Genomic DNA, 17,587 nt, shown 5'->3' on the forward strand with positions numbered 1-17,587 from the left:
CAGTCTTCAGCTGCGCCAGGGGAGGTTTAGGTTGGAGATTAGGAAGTGTTTACAAAGAGAGTGATTGGGCATTGGAATGGTCTGCCAAGGGAGGTGGTGGAGTCACCGTTCCTGGAGGTATTTAAGAAGAGACTGGACATGACACTGAGTGCCATGGTCTGGTTGACAAGGTGGCGTTCGGTCACAAGTTGGACTCGATGATCTCAGAGGTCCGTTCCAACCTGATCGCTAAGGTCCCTTCGCATCCAAAGCATTCTATGGTACGTGTATGTATGTATGTATAAACGTGTATATATGTATATGTATATATATATATATATATATATATATACACACATATGAGTATATAATATATGTGTGTACTCTAAATGCATACGGTTACGCAGTCACAGCCACGCAGACACCCCCCTCAGCCGGCGCGCGCTGTCCCTCGCAGGCCGCCGTCGCGCTCACGTGAGCGGCGTCACGTGAGGGGAGCGGGGCGGGACCGGCCGGTGCGCGGAGCTCGCGGGCTGCGAGGGACGCCCGCGGCCGCCTCCCTCCGCCTGCCCTCCCACGGCCCCCGCGGTGAGTGAGAGCTGCCCGGGCCCTGGGGCGGTGGGTCCCGGGGTCGGGAGTTGCCGCGGAGGGCTCCGTTGCTCCCCTGAGGGCTCGGGCTGTGCTGGGCCCCGTGTCTGAGGGCAGTGCAGGGAGCGGCAGGACGGGGCCGGGGCTCTTCCCCCCCCCTCTCCCGGGCGTCTCTCGGCTCCTTCGGCTCAACTGTAGCTCCCGTACTCCTGGAACCGCTGCTGCCGACTGTGCCCTCGGGGGGGGGGTTTAAGCGGCTCTGAAAGGGTCACGTACGAGCTGGGAAACCTTCAGTGGTCATCGAAGGACGTAGTGGTGCCGCTTTTGTGGGTGTCTGCTCATAGAAGTGGTTTTAAAGGGAGGAAAGTTTTGCTCCTCCATTTGTCCAGAATGGTTCCTTTTTTCTTTTTCTTTTTTTTTTTTTTTTTCTTGTTAGAATCGTATTTTCCTTCAGTCATACAAACGAGCTGTGCTTGCTCAGGACGGGGCAGAATGTGCCAGTTTGCTCTTGCTTGCTCTGTAAGGGGGGGTCAGAACAGTCCAGAAATAGGCTGCGTGGAGAGGCTTGGTACAGTTTAGGTTGTAAAGAATTCCAGCTCCAGCTGGGTCTGAAGGCTCTGCAAACACAGTTCTTGTTTTGGTATCAAAGTCAGGTGATGATTAAAGGAAGGAGGAAGAAGTGGTGAAGGTCACTGTCTGTGGTAATGTGGTGTATCCTGATGAAGGGCTTCTCTTCATATTTATTTTTTGATTTGTTTCTATACAGTAACGATCTTAATTTTCTTGTTGGTCTGTATAGCATGAGTTTTAATTTATATACTTATAGGTGGTTTTTTTTCCCTGAAATTGTAGTTCACATGTTTCTAATGTCTAAATACTCTTAAAGAAATAGGGGAGGTAAATTAGTCCTAATGCGTAAGGGTGGGGAGGGTATGCACTCAATTTTAACCCTGATTTGGAAGGAAGATGACTTCTGTTATCTGTAGGGCTACTTGGATATTGCCTTTATTCAAATAACTTCTTTCCATTGTTCAAGGATTTACAAGACTGGAAGTTATTTAGTAATGGTATATGTCTTTTATTTTAGCAAATTTATGGTTGGTTACAATTTAGTGTGTTTGTATGGCTTATTTTTGTTTCAGGTAATCCACATTTTAAATACTTTACAGAGCTTTGATTTCTCAGAAAGTACTCAGTACAGTTTTAGGGAACAGGATACCTGAAAACAGGTTTTTATTTATATTTCTTTAAAATATTGGACAGATAGTCTGGTCTTTAATACTTTAATAAGAGGTCTCAAATCTGACTTGCATTTCTAGGTGCATTTTAATTATCAGTCAAGATGGATATCCGAGGTGCTGTAGATGCTGCTGTCCCAACAAACATCATTGCTGCCAAAGCTGCTGAAGTTCGGGCAAACAAAGTAAACTGGCAGTCGTATCTCCAGTAAGTAAAAAGTTCCCACGAAATTTTTCCCTCTTAATGTTAGACTTCTTGAGATTTTAAGCTGTGTCGGAACATTAGGTTGCAGTGAAGAACATTCCATGGAAGTAGTTGGTAAAAGTCCACATTAAATGGAAGTGGTTGTGGAAAATTTTCTTATTGCTTATTACCAGAAGAGGAACTCTGTTTTTGTCAACTCAACGCAACAATATCAAATAATAAGTTTGCACAAATGTGTGGTATAACTGTCCATTTTTCCCCTCCTCATTCAAACACCATTCTCAAGTTTAGCCTTATTGAGTGAGTACTGAATTAAGAAAAGTTTGCAGTAATAATTGTCTTATATGTAGGTCTGTTATCTCTATTGCTGAAGTGCTTTTTGTGGGAATACAAATTGTACTAGCAAAAATGGACTGGTAGTCCAGGAAAATAGGCTGTACCTTAAGTCAAGGAAGAGCAGTACTGGAGAGCAATTGAAGCAAGTAAATCAGGGAGTAGGCTGAAACAAATACTTTGGTGTGGGGAGAGCTGTGCTGGTGTTTCAGGTAAGCTCAGAGTTCACTTTGACATGGATATGTTGGCACTAAGAGTAGCAAGAGAAATACTGTCCTAAGAGGATATAAGGGCAAACTGAGGAAGATAGATTTATACATGAAGTAGGGGACAGGGAGCAGAAACAGACTTTCACTAGTCCTCTGTACTCTGAAGTGAAATGCAACATTCTTGCAGCCCTGCATTCCTGATGAGAGGCACCTATAAAAATATTGACCAAGTGTAAATTGCCATTATCTCATGAGGGTCCACGTATATTAGCAAATTACTTCATAGTTCATGATTGTAGAGGTGCAAACCATACTGATGAAGCTTTGTGATTATCAACATTACCCCACTTAAAGAAGTTTTTTTCAGATTGCTGTCATACATATGTAAATGTATATTAAGGTAACCCACAAGACTGTACATACACATGCAAACTGAGAAATACTAACCCATTAGAAGCTTACTAATGACCACCTGCTTTACCCTGGCCTATGTATCTCACACTTGCTTATTCCATTCATTGAATTGTGTTATTTTTATCCTCTTTGTGATTGTATATCTGCATTATAAATCTGGATAAAGGAACTGATCTACTGAGGAAACTTCTCTTTTCTAGGCTATTTTTAAGATGGATCAGTTCCTGGTTCAGTTTATAGTGTGGTACTCCGGTGGCTTTGCAGGCAAGAGAGGAAGGGTGGTGTGGTAACTTGACAGTGGCAGCTACCAAGCACTTTTCAAATTGTGGCTTTTGCTGTTACTGTGTGCCCTGTTATCCATCTGGTAGGAAGCATGTCCTAAGGAAACCTGAGCAGCTGTGCTGTCCTAGTGGCAAGTTTGCAGTGACTTGTGATGAAAGAGGGAGTACAGTTGTGCACTGCTTATGTAAGTGAATATGAGACTTTCACTGCTTCTTGGGTGGTTTTGACTGTAGGGCTGGTGAGATTAATCTGTTGCTTTTGTTAGTATAAGGGATGGTTCTGTTTGACAAGGAGTTGTATTTTGAATATTAATGTAGTAATATTTGTTTGACTATGCTTTTTATAATTTTCATTCATTCTTGGGATTCTCTTTCTCTGGTGCTGTATAAGGATGGGGGGAGTTTTGTTTATAAATCTGTCACCAAATTTTTATATAGCTTCTTTTGACCAGGAGACAGGGTTATTTTTCGGGATTCTATGTGTAGAATTTGACTTTGTTTTGTTCTGGAATCTGTGAAAGAAGAATATATAGCTATTTCCTCTCTTTGAGCCAGCCAAGTTTTGGAAACTGTTGTAGTCTATCTGGCTAGTGTTTGTGATCAGATTGTGAGACTGTTTGATGCTTGATGCACTTTGTATGTCAATGACAGTGTGTCCTCTTTGTTTTTGCTTTGAACTGAATGTAATCCCGTGTCTTGTATTTACTGATAGCAGCCTGCCTGTGTGGCTGAGGTAGCTCAAGGATTGACTTAAATGGTGCCAGAGGGATTGTGGAGCATCGTGAAGTAACCGTAGTTCCTTGACTGAGGAGTTTTCTTATAATTAGTTATTGAAAAACATCAGCAGAACTTTTGTGCTTCTGAAGAGGAAGTAAAATCATAACTTGTGTTGGACATGTCCTTTTTACAATGGACAGGCTTGGATGTGATAGTGTCTTTGAGGCTGAGCTTTAAGGGATTTCTTCAAAAGTCAATCAGTGCAGCTATATTGACTCATTTCTAGAATGAAGCACATTATTAAATGAGTGGAAACTTTATTCTGATGCACCTGTTAGAGGCAGCTCAGATTGGTGTGTTTTTGGTCTTAGAGCAGAAGGAAAATGCGGTCCTGGTGAATAGGAAGGACACTTCTCTTTCTTTTGAACTCCTTTTTCTGATGGCTGATGCACTTAGTGTGGTACACTTGCATATAAATCTATGAAGGCATACTTAAGTCTTCAGATGTTTTTACATTAGAGGAAATATTTTTATTTTCTCTAAGTTCTCAACAGATTAGTTGAGGCATCACATAATTTGTGCTCCTTAAGCTGTAAGTAGTATTTATTTAGTTGAAGTTAAAGAACTTCACTTTAATGTCAAAGTTATTTTCCCTCTGACTGTGGCAGTTGTATGTGTATGAAGATGCTTAAAGATTGCATTAGTGACCCAGCTTTCGAGTCTGGGTCACGCAGAAAGGTGTTCAGAAGTTCTTTTCTGCTATCTGTTCTTCAATGCAGAAGTAAAATGGCTCACTAGTAGTTGGTCAGACTCTAGTAGCCTGACTTCTCTTGTAGAGTTAGTTCAGGCTAAAGATTAACTACACAGTGTTTATTCCACCTCTGAAGGTTGTAACTGTAAACTAAGTATGAAACTATGCTAACACACATCTGCTGACTTCTGATGTTTTTTCTGTATACAGTTGGCACAAAAGTGAGGTATTTAGATATTACAACTGTACATATTACCAGTTTGCTAGTGTGTTCACTGCTCCCTACAAAATTAGGCTGTGGAAGAAGATAATTTGTTTTCTGGTGCTAAAATTTACCCTTTCTTTGTGTTGAATTCCAGCTAGGGTCTGTGCCTGAGGGAGAAGGAAGTAGTAAAACTTGGAACAGTGGAAGGTGATGTGTAGGTCTGCCAACCTTTTGGAAACTAAATGTAGTTGAAGGCATTAGTTCTGTACGGACTTTCTTGCCTTTGGTTCTTGAGACTTGTAACAGTTTAGAGGTGTGGATGCCCTTTGTGGGTTGAAAATACAGTAGGTCATTTGACTGTTTTGTGGTTGCTTTCAGTGTTTGTCTCAGGGCGTCAGAATGCCTTTGGGGAGGGTGTATTGGCTTGCTTGGAGTAGGTTTGGTTTTGCTTTCTAAGGGTAGTAAATGAGTTCTGTAGAAAAATGAACTTGTTTCAGAATTTAACTTGCATCTTACTGTACTGTAGGTTTTCTAGATATACAGCATTTGACAGTACTTCATATTTAATCAGATGAGATACCTGTTGGTTAATTTGTAAATAGCTTCCCATGTGTCTTCAAGTACTTCACATACATGTTTGTGAATTCTGATATTAAAATATCTATTCTATGTTTCCGTGGGTGGAGGAACCTTCTAAAGTGGTTAAATATCTCAGACTTTAAAAGCCAGTCTTATGTTAGAGGAAATATAGAAGTTTCTTAATTTGTCGTATGTGGGGTTCTCTTTTTTTAAATCTCATCCAGTCTTGTAGAGTACATTCAGCCTGTTTTACTGTTTCAAGTTTGTATATGTTAAAACTGTTGGGCAATTGTATAAAATGAGTGTTTCTAAGTACATGCAAAGTACTGTAAAAACCTGGATAAAAGAAATTTTGGCTTCGTATGAGCTTCATATTTGCTGCAGATGCAGTAAATTTTTTTTATGTTAAAAACAACAACAAAACCAACCAATGGAAAACCACCAAAAAATACGAAGTAAAAATCAAACAAAAATACTCTGTCCTCCAGAATGTCTTTTGTTAAATCATTCAAACAGAAAAAAAGGAACAAAAGTTACTGGAGGAAATGCATAATTAAAAGAAGGAGTCACAAGTTTCTGAATCATATTGAGAGACCAAGAGGTTTTAAAAATGGTGTTTTTGCAAATTCATGCTTTCTAAATCTTACAGTTTGATTTTACTCTCCTGTAGCTAGTGCTCTCAAAGGCAGGCCTTGGTGTAGCAAGCACAGAGCTTTGAAACGTGGTTCCAGGGCTCCTGGTCTAAACCTGATATGCTCAGACAGCCCGTTGTGGTTTAACCTAACAGGCACTTAAACACCACACAGCTGCTCGTTCACTCCTCACCCACCGCAGGGGGATGGGGAAAGAATTGGGGAAAAAAAAAAAGAAAAAAAGGAAAATTCATGTGTTGAAATAAAGAGATTGTAATAGGACAGAAAAGGCAGGGGAAATAATACTACTGCTAATATAAAATAACAACAACAAAAGGATTTATATTAAAACTAGAACACAGCACTGTAGCAGCCACTGGGAAGACCATTAACTCTGTCCCAGTTGAAACCAAGACAGTTGAAACTCAAAGTGACTTCTCTTTGTTGACAAAAGACTGTGTAGACATATCCTGGAAAATAACAAATTGAATACCTGTTAGGGATAGAAGGAAGCTTTGGTTACTTCTTTTCTTAAAGGTGCTGGGAAATTCCTTTCTCTTTGAAAAGGGGATGAGGAAAATGTGTAATAGGATCATGGGACCTGATATCAACTGTCTGAGGCTGCTCTGCATTTTCTCATGGTTCGTTGGTTGGGTTTTTTTTCCCCCTCCAGCGGTTGCTGAGGTTTACTACATAATCAGTTGTTTCAGTATTAAATGAGATGAATAGAAATAGATGCATTTGAAATTACTAAAACTATTAATCAGATGTATGAGTGCCCTGATAAAATATTAACGACTGGTTTACAAAGCTGTCAGATCCCTTGGAATGTTTTGTATGGCTTGGAAGGTGTCTTTTTGAATGGTGCTAATAAAACATTAAATAGTAAATCCTAATGTCTTTTTTTCTCAAGGTAATATCAATCCCCATATCTTTTTTCTTTTTTTTTTTTTTTTTTCCCCTGTGGTCTAATGTAGGATAAAAGCAAAAACTCAAAAGCTTTTTTCCTTGGCAGTTGGCAGACCTCTTCTAATAGCTTGGCTATAAAGAAGCATCTTTCTTCATGAGCTGAGGCTTTCTCCAGCATTAAAGCTGAAAATTAAGGGTTTCACCTTATGTTGGCTTTGAAGTGACAATTTTCTTATAAACAAGCAGCTTATCTGGTTGCTTTTATATCAATATGATCCATCCATCCCTGACTTGGCCAGCATTGTTTGAAGCATAAGAGGTTTTTAGTTATGGGTTGTTAAATCCAGTATTTGTGTCAGATGAATTGTCCTCATCTTTCCACAACTACTCAAATCCATCCTTAATAGACAAGAAAGAATACTGGTCCACCTAAAAGGCATGTGTTAGCAGCATGGTCATCATCAGCTAATCATATATAATTCATCTATAATTAGTTAGGTTTTCGTAGAAATCAGTCAAGGACTACCCTACCACTGGCTTTGTGAGTCTTCCATCTAGTCAATCTTAATTACCTTTCTTTAGTGCATATGAGGATGAAGCAGCTGGAATACAGGAATAGCACACGTGGTACTAGGCTGTTTCTATTCTTGGCTTGAATAGTAAATTGGTAAAAAATGTCTCTTTGATGAGGCCATGCTCAAGACATAACCATTTAAGTTAGGGGAAAGATAAGAACACATTGTAGATCTTATTTGTTTCTGTATTTCAAGAATCCAGGTGATTTTGGAAAAAAAAAAAAAGTGGACATTTCCTGTAAGTTTACAAGGATTTTAATGTAACCTCTAATCATGGAACTTCTGAAAAGTGACCTTGAATGTGGAAAAGATGAGTTAAGAGTCCATGCTACATAGCTTTGCAAAGTGGAAGAGGCATTTGATTCAGTGGAAATATTAAGAGGAGATGAGTCTTGGAAATAACTGAAACAGAGCAATGTCTAATGCTTTCATCCCCAGTGACTTTTGTATTGATGATGATGTGCACAGTTTTCTTCTTTCCTGAAGCGCTCATGGTATTACCTAGTAAAGGCAGTCACCTGTTAAAGTCTTGGATATTTTTAGGACTAATTGATTTAAAATTAGTTTTCTTACCTGAAGAGTACCTGACTGTACTATTTTGGCAAGTTTGTTATTTCTTATGATGTGCAAGTAGTGTGAAACTACCAGGAAAAACTGAAATGTTGTAATTAGCGACAGATAAAAATAAATTAGCAGCCATGTTCTCTGTCCTCCTTACAATTCTCTTCATTGCTTGTGGCAAATTTAAAATAACAATTAATTTTGGTTTTCAACACTTATTTCAAGTGGATTAGACTGTTATTCATGTTATGTATTATCTTGGCATAATATGCAAAATACACACTGGAACAGGTTGCCCAGAGAGGTTGTGGGTGCCCCATCCCTAGAAGTGCTCAGGGCCAGGCTGGATGGGGCCCTGAGCAACCTGATCTGATGAGTGACATCCCTGCCCGTGGCAGAGTGGTTGGAACTAGATGATCTCCGAGGTCCGTTGACAAACTCCCCCTCACGGAACCTTTCCACAGGATACAGTCTTTCAGGGATGGACAGTAACAGCATAGGTCCTGCAAGAAAATCTGCTCTAGTGTGGGCTGTAGTTTCCTTCAAGGCATACCTGCAGGCTTCATCATGGGGTCTTCCATGGGCTGCAGGTGGATCTCTGCCCCACTGTGGGCCTCCATGGGCTGCAGAGGGACATCCTGCCTCACCATGGTCTTCACTGTGGGTTGCAGAGGAGTCTCTCCTCTGACGCCTGGAGCACCTCCTCCCCCTCCTTGTGCACTGACCCGACCTGAGAATATGTTTCTTCCACATATTCTCAGTCCTGTCTCATGGCTACTGTTGCACAGCAGTTTTTACTCCTTAAATATATTATCACAGAAGTGTTACTGTTGTCATTGAGTGGCACCGTCAGCTTTGGCTCACGGTGGGTCTGTCATGAATCTGGCTGGAACTGGCTCTGTATGACATGGGGTCCACTTCTCCTATCTTCTCATAGCAGCCACCCGCGTGGCCCCCCCGCTACCAAAACCTTGCCACGTGAACCCAGTACAGTTATTTCAAACTTATTGTTCATGTTACTTTCATATTTTGTTTTTCAGAGGGCAGATGATTTCAGGGGAAGACTGTGAATTTATTCAAAGATTTGAACAGAAAAGGAGTCCAGAAGAAAAACAGGAGTTGTTGCAAACAGAAGGCAATCAAGTAACCTTCCTTTCTTTTAATGGTCTCTCTTTTGTGGAGGAAGATGGAAGGAAATTTTCATAGTAACTCTTATTTTATTATTGGTTGTATACACTTAAGATGTTATGGAATAAGTATAAAGCTTGCTATCCTGATTAATTTTTTTCCCATTGGATATAGGTTGGATGTTATTTTTAAAACCTATTAAATAATTATCAAATGTCATCTGACTTTGACTCTGTTATGGGATAAGCCAGCTCAAGTCTTTCCTCATCCCAGTTTTCTTAATCGCACACACTTGTACCTGAGTCACTTTTTTTTAAGCTTTTTTCCTTGTAGTTTATTGATGATGGCTGCTACCAGAGAGATTTCTGCTTAGTTAGCTGAGTAATTATAATTTAGTGCCAGCAATAGAATCCACTGACTGCTAAGGTGGATTCAGTTAAACACAGGTGTCTAGTGTCATTTTAAACCTGGTAAGATACAAGATATCTGCATTGGACAGAGCTGATTCAGGACTGAATCAGCCCTTATGGAGTGAGGCAGGATGCTCAAAGACACTTTATTGACATTTGAATCAGTAGAATCTCAGCCTTGAAACCTGAGGTTCTAGCACACAATATCAGACATCAAGAGGATTGAGCAAGGCAGAGAGGTAGGTGAAGAGTAGGTTTTTTTAAGACACAAAACTTTCCAACCTTTTTTTCTACTTTAATTTTAGGTTTTTCTGTGGTTTCGCTTTTTATTTCCTCTCTAAATTGTATTGTGTGACTGTTATGTAATGGACTATAATTTGTGTAGAAGCAAACACATATATGGTGTAAATTATATGCCCCTATACAATTATGATGTAGCAGTTCAGAGATCCATTTCTCTTTCAGTTTTAGGTTGCGCGTAGTGAAAGGGAAGGAGGAAGTAGTGTTGAAACTATTTCAGCCTGTAATATCTGTTGCTGAAATTGTAAAATAGTTCAGGAGTCACAGCTCAGATAGAAACAAAGATTTGTCCACAAGGTATATAGTAAGTGAAGAGACAAGAGTGACCTGTCTTCCTCCCTCTCATTCATGTTGCTGAAACCTTCTTGTACTTTGTCTGAGTTTGTTGCTGTTCTTTCAATTTACTTGGATCTTCTCACTACTATAGGAAAGGATGCTGAGGGAGGCTTTTCTAATCTGACCTCCAACAAAGCATCTTGATGACTTTCCCTAGCGAGTACTTATTTCATTTGAAAGCCATAAAACAATTTGTAAAGGGTAACGATCAATGTGACAGAAAATTTTCTTTGTGAGATAATGTCAAATGTATTCATCTCTTACTGCAATTAAGTAAGATGTTGGGATGCTCAATGCTTATGTAAGACTTAACTGTGAATTAATGAGGTCCTGTTTTATATTATCAAAAGGAATGAAGACAATTGCTAATATTAATTTTAATGTTTCTCTTATTTTTCTAGTGTGCTAAAACATTTATAAACTTGATGACTCATATCTCCAAGGAACAGACTGTTCAGTACATTCTGACTATGGTTGATGATATGCTGCAAGTAGGTCAATAACCTGTATTATTTTTAAGTCTTTAAATGCATGCCTGAATGTTTCCTTAGCCTAATTTGTGTCTCTTCAGGTGTTTGTCCTACTGTGTTAAAAATATTCTTTTAAATTTTCAGATCTTGCCTTCAGAGATTAAATGTTGGATCTAAAGTTGTAAGGGTAATTTAGTCTTGTGTGTGTGTGTATATATGTATATGTTCAAAATCTGGAAATAAAACATACCTGTATGCTTGTCTGTGGGTTCTCAACCTTGTTTAATGCAGAACTGGGATGTTAAGACTGGTATTACATAGCAGTTTCTTTTATGTGATCTTAATTTGTAGAATTTTTTTTTTTAATATTTTTTGCACTTAATGTATTGGCTTATATTGCAGTGGACTTGACAGTGTTAGGTTAATAGTTGGATTTGATGATCTTAAAGATCTTTCCCAACCTAAGTGATTCTAAGATTCTGTGACCTGTGACCTCAGCCTTTCCTGAACACCATAATCCCCATATTATACGTACTGCAGAGAGGTTCACACTTTTCAACTTGCCTGTTGAAATACTGAATACTCAGAGCTGGCATCAGAACTCCCATGGTTCACTTCCTATGGTGATGACCTAAACCAATATCATTAGATACATTTAACTGTAACCTTGTATCAAATATAACAAAACAGGAGAAGAGAATCTGTCAAACACAGATAGTTTATGTGAATACCTGGAGAAAACCTCACATGACTCAACCCATCTTGTTACATCATCACTCTTAGCCTATTTCAGAGCAAGGAAATGTAAAAGCAGGATTATCTGACTGAGCAAAGCCTCCCCTTCAGTTGTCCCAGTCAGCTCAGCAGTCCTGAGACCAAATTTAACAGCCTACTCTCATAAGCCTCTGCATCCCATAGCTACAAAGAGCTGTATATCACATTAATTCAAAAGTTCCTGGTTTATAACTAACCTAACTTATGCTGGAAACCTGAAGCTGCAGAAACTAAACTTTCTTGCTGAGGGTGGCCAAATTAACACCTTCATAGGAAAAGCCTCAACAACTTCAAGTTAGAACTTCTACACCCTGCTACAGAAGTGGCATGTGTGGAATTCTTAATATTAAACATAATGGCTTTAAATTGTCCAGGCTTTATAGTGATACAGGAGAATAGAAATATGCTAATATATAATGGTGCACATTATATATTTGCTTTTGTTTGAATTTGGACACCTTTTTCACTTTAGAAATTCTGCTTCAGTTTTTAAAAGGCTGCACTGGCTTTCGTAATGCTGTGTGTGAATGCGTTATTCAGGGATGTCTTGCTGCTGGCATAGAGGGCTTGTGTGTAGGCATCCACATGGCTTCATCCCAGGGACTCCTAATCTGCCACATCTCTATGCAGCAAGGCTGAAACAGGGCTTCTGTTTTGTTTTGGTCATGTTCAGGTGGTAGAACATGCTGTCAGTGATGCCTTATGGACCCCTGGTTGCACGTTTTCAAGGTGTAAGATTCTTGTCAGAAGGCAGTATATTGGCCAGTGACTGTGAGTTTAAGGCAAGTTCTCTGCAGAGTTCATGGGCAGAAGAACCCACAGTTTCATAAAATCATAGAATGCTTTGGCTTAAAAGGGGATCTTGAAGATCATCTCCTTCCAACCCCTGTGCTGTGGGACAGGACACCTTCAACTAGACTAGGTTGCTCAGAGCCCCATCCAGCCTGTCCTTGAAGACCTTCAGGGATGGGGCATCCACAGCTTCCCTGGGCAACCTGTTCCAGTGCCTCACCACCCTCAGAGTAAGGAATTTTTGCCTGATATCTAATCTAAACCTTCTCTCTTTCAGTTTGGTCCCATTCCCCCATGCCCTGTCACTACATGCTCTTGTAGTCTTGCCTCATCTTTCCTGTAGTAGATATGGAGTCTCCTGTCTTGCCTGACTAGTCTTAATTCAGTATATTCAAAGATTTTAAGCAAGAAATTGTTCAAGGACATGGCCTGTCATGGTGCCGTTGACTCTTTGAGTAAAATTTACCTTGAGCATGGATGTTCACTGCAGTTTTATGAGATGAACTAGCTGATAGCTGAAACTTCTAGAAACTATCACAGGTAACAGTATCCAGATTTTGTCTGTGTTGATAATGAGTGACTGTGGTTCTTCTGTTATCTTTCTATGCTTTTCTTGTGAGGTGGTAAAAATTACATCAGCTGTGTTCTGAGCACACCAAAAGCCTACATGAATGTCTAGGATTGTTCCAGCAGTTCTACTTATGGATCTGATGATTTTTCTAAGAAAGATTTCTTCGAATTCTGGCAAATATGAAATTAATGTGGTGTTTACCTTGTAAAAATATTGCTGTTCTGCTTACTTCTGAAAGTGGAGAGTGTTAGGATGCTAGAGTCCTGGAGGAAACATTTCTTTTTCTATTCATCTGATAAATTCTTGGAACAATTTCTTTGGGTTAGTGACCCCATCACACTGTACAGTCTGTTACTTATGAAATCTTTAAGAACCTACCCTGTAGTTGGTGCAGGTAGTACCACCCAAGTGAACTTCATTATGCTTTTTCAGAAATGACAGATACTAAATTATTCAACTGTTGATGTGAGAGCTTCAGGATTTTCTTTTTAGCAGCGTAGTCAGTAGCTGCCTAGGAAGGTGCAACACTACAAATTTCAGGGCCGTAGGCAGTTTTCCACTCCTTCCCTCTTGTCTTTAATCCCGCACCTTAACAGCAAACCAGATGAGTCTTCTGATTGACAGTGTGTCGAAGTTATTTCAGCATTTCTACTTCTCGACCTGTTGGTCTCCTCCTTAGTTATGTTGTAAACTGAACTCATTGATCTAGTTATTTTTGATCTTTTTTTTAGCTAGACTGTGTAGCACAAGCATAGATGCAAACAGTAATTTATTTGATCGAACTGCCATTTTTCATCAAACAAGCCCTCACAGAGTGCAAGCTCTCCACCAAGGCACTGTGTTCCTGAGATCTTACTTTTTTATTTACTTCATAGTTTGAACAACAAATTTCAAAAGCATTTCTGTGTGTTTTTTGACACATGCCATATAGAGCATTGATCACTGTAAGGGTGATAGCTGGCAGATAACTGGTGACACCTCAGCTTCCCGAGTCAGTGATCAGGACAGCGATTTGCAGCCCATGTGCTGTCATGGTTTAACCCCAGCTGGCAACTAAGTATCACACAGCCACTTGCTCACTCATCCACCAGCTGGGTGGGGAAGAGAATAAGAAGAATAAAAGTGAAAAAACTTGTGGTTGAGGTAAAGGCAGATACTTTCAATGAAGGATTGGTTGCAACTCTGATGCTTAGTAAGATGCCAGTGTTGGGATCACAGATACATTCAGGTCATCTTGTGCTTAGTGGATCTTGGATATTCCAACAAGGAGGCTTGCCTAGCTGAGTCTTGGTTCGTAGAGTTAACAATAAGGTGTAGAACTGATGGACAAAAGCCTTTCTAGCTAGGGGACTTTGAAAATTAAAATGTTTGGATAGTGGAGACTGAGATACTGTTCTCATGCAAGTTTTTCAATACAGTGTTTCAAACAGTTTTGTGTTCCTTGATAGGAGTTGCATACTTGGTTGTAGTAGCTTGACTTCAGTGGGGAGACATCTCTTCAGAAGCAAAGCTTTCCACCAGGCTGGAAACTATGTGGAAGTGTTTGAGGAAAAGCAAGAATTCAAGTATTAGATTTTTTGGCAGACTGTCTATATTTTAGGCTACTAGGAAAGAGCAGAGCTTCCCTTTCTCTTTCATGTTTGTATGGCCTGTTGTCTGGCCTGCTTTAAGGAGAACTGTCATAGCTACTTTGCATAGTGATTATTAGGTGAAATACTAAAAGACTGTGCACAGTGCCCAGGTTCAGGTACTTACGGTCACTTGTGGTTCAGTATAGAGGCCCTGGGGAACAGACTTCTGGTGGCTGTGCTCTCTCTTAGGTATGCAGGTTGCCTGAGAACTGCTGAATTAGTTGCAGCCTCATGTGGTAGAGAAGGGCTCACTTCCCATTGAGAGGAATAGAGAGGCAGGGCTAGTTTGCGCCTCCGAAATTTCACTTGTAGCACATGGAACCAAGGTGAACAACAGGCTCATGTCTAGAAGTAGCAATACATGGAAAACTTTGTATGGATTTTAATCAAACATAATTGATTGGATGAAGAGTAGTGTTCCTCTTAAAAAATGACAGTAATTGTCTTGTTTCTCATTTCTCTCATTCTACTTGCTATTTCAAATGGATATATCCATTTTTGCTTAAGTGGGTGTTGAGCGCTAAGATATAACCAGGGTTTCAAGGTTTGTTTCCCCTGGGCCAAATCTCTAACCATAATGTTGAAGTGCTGAAATGAACTGTATCCACAAGTAATTGTCAAACCAAAAAATTTCCATGGGCTCTTACATGCCAGGATGTGCTCTGATAACATGTGCCAACGTAACAAGGAGCAAATAACTGCGTTAATGTTGAATGCTTTTACAAGTCTGTCATCTTTTCCCCTCTCCCAATATTTACAGGAAAATCATCAGCGTGTTTGCATCTTCTTTGATTATGCAAAACGTGGTAAAAACACTGCATGGTCTTATTTTCTGCCGATGTTGAATCGACAAGATCTCTTCACTGTGCATATGGTAAGTTTTAAATCTAAAGATGGCAGTGGAAAATGCTGGTTCTGTTTTTCTTCACAAGATTTTGGATTTTGAAGCTAAACTTCTGCCTGGCCTGGAAAGTTTTCCTCTTGCAGTCTAGATGGGTCATTCTTAATACAGGCTTCATTTAGCCACATTTTAGAAACAAGAGTTACATTGTTTACTGACTTTTTTTTTTTTCCTGGGAGATTAAAGCAGGCTTTAAAAATTCGGAAAAGCAAGGATTTTAGACTTAATTAAGTACAGGAAGACATACCTGAAAAACTGACTTTTATCAGAACTGCCAGTCAATACTCCTCATGCTGTACAAATACTAGAATTTAAGTTCTCATGCTGTGCAAGGAAAATATCTTTACCTTGATGAACCTTATTTTCTCATATGCACGAACTACCAGCTGATTCACTGAAAGCTGTGCAAGTGTTGCTCAGCAGCAGCTAAAACGTTTGATATGTTATCAGCACTGTTTTGGGCCAGTCTACACCACAGCATCATAATGACTGCTACGAAGAAAATTAAGTCTATTCTGGTCAAACTCAGTACAATCATATGCAGTGTATGGTTTCTGCTGTGTTTTGAGCTACTGGGTGCTGCTCATGTATATGGAGTAACTTTTCTGAAATTCTTTTGTCATCAGTGGTAAGAACTGGCTATTTCATATTGGCAGGTTTTTTTTCCTTGTGGGGCAAAAATATGACTGTATTACTGTAAATTCCTAGTGAAGACCGTAGTTTCCACCAGTGAAACTTACATTATGGCTTGAAGAGGAGAAAGCTGCATGACTGTGAATTGTTCTTCACTGCATATGTTTATGCTGGCATGAGATGGTAGAATCAATCCAGGGGCTCAAACTGCAAAACCATGTACCTGGCCTGCATTAGACTGTAGTGGTGCAAGGATTCCACCAGGCAAGTCATGCTGTTTGCCCTTAGGTGTGGCCAGTACAACCCTGTTTGGGGCTGTGCTGCCACTTGAACAATGAGCTGGCCTGTTCTCAAGGAAAGTGTCAGGCTTGGTTTTTTTTTTTTTTCTTGTTTTCCTTTGTTTGTTTTTTTTAATCTAACTGATTGACTGCGTGGATGTGAATCAGATTTCTTTGTGCAGCTGAGGCAGGAGGTGGCTGGGGTTTTTCTGGTTAGTGTAGTTTGTTTCTTGGTTTATTTGGTGGTAATGCTACTGAACACCCATCCTGCAAAACTGCAGTTTGAGCAAGTTCAGACAATTTTGACTTCCCAAATATGCAGGTAAAATCTGATTTTTTTGGCCCCTTGCAGTGCCAATTAATTAGTCTCCCTGGAATGGTGGCTTTTAAATGTGTGGAATGGAAATTTTGATCTTCAGCATTTCTTTACTCAGAGATGTGTTTTTCAGATAATGTTTCCTTTAGGTACTGCAGAGAACCTCATGTGAAGTGAATCCACTTTAAAACACTAAGCTTACTGCCTTATTATACCTTTTCATAACCCTTGTGCGTATTTTTTTAAAGCACATGAATGTTTTCTAAACCAAGTTTTAGGATTGTGTAATTTTTGTTGTTTTTATTTTATTTTCCTCCTTATTATGCATACTGGAAGACTTTTGTTGCCACCTCATTGCATTTGCCTAGCCAGATAAAAATACTTACCCTCTGTCTAGGCTTAAATTCTGCTAAGCGTAAATGGTCTCTCATTTGTGGGCCAGGTAGCAGTTTTAACTCAGGAGCATGGTAGACTAGAGAGCTAATATCTTGTCTTGTAAAGCTGGAGGGATTTTACAGGGTTGTTTGATTGCATTCAGAAGGGGATTTGATGCATTTTAGTGTAGAGATTTTGTTCCAGACTCTCACTTGTAATCCTTTAGAAATCGGCAGTGGTGGTGCTGCACATGTGAATGCAGTGAAGTGGAAAGGTGCCTGGAATAGTCTCCTCACTGCATCGTGGAGCTGTATGCAGGCAAATGAACCCCTACTTCAGTAGTTTATTGATTACACTGCCTTTTTATATCTAAGCTGGCTCAAATGTTTTTGCAAATAAGTTGCAGACTACAACATAGATTTACTTCAAATATAATTTGTAGAGGCTGACATAGAAATATACTGTTGTTTCAAGTATTCTTGAGCCATAGGCATCA

At 39.7% G+C, this 17,587-nt stretch overlaps 1 protein-coding gene across 2 annotated transcripts in view; it reads left to right on the forward strand.

Moving 5' to 3' along the window:
• Positions 1–455: 455 nt before the first annotated feature.
• ATP6V1H (ATPase H+ transporting V1 subunit H) overlaps positions 456–17,587 on the forward strand; it is a 45,283-nt gene continuing 28,151 nt past the window's right edge. Inside the window, exons 1-5 of one of the 2 annotated variants that reach the window (XM_032695164.1) lie at positions 456–567; positions 1,887–2,013; positions 9,217–9,319; positions 10,752–10,841; positions 15,349–15,462. In XM_032695164.1, coding sequence (XP_032551055.1) covers positions 1,910–2,013; positions 9,217–9,319; positions 10,752–10,841; positions 15,349–15,462 — 411 coding nt within the window. In that variant the 5' untranslated portion in view covers positions 456–567; positions 1,887–1,909. Of the gene's footprint in view, positions 568–772; positions 894–1,886; positions 2,014–9,216; positions 9,320–10,751; positions 10,842–15,348; positions 15,463–17,587 lie in introns of those variants that run through there. The other variant, XM_032695173.1, reaches the window with a different exon arrangement.

The sequence above is a fragment of the Chiroxiphia lanceolata genome, chromosome 1 (assembly GCF_009829145.1).
Source record: "Chiroxiphia lanceolata isolate bChiLan1 chromosome 1, bChiLan1.pri, whole genome shotgun sequence".
Taxonomy (NCBI): domain Eukaryota; kingdom Metazoa; phylum Chordata; class Aves; order Passeriformes; family Pipridae; genus Chiroxiphia; species Chiroxiphia lanceolata.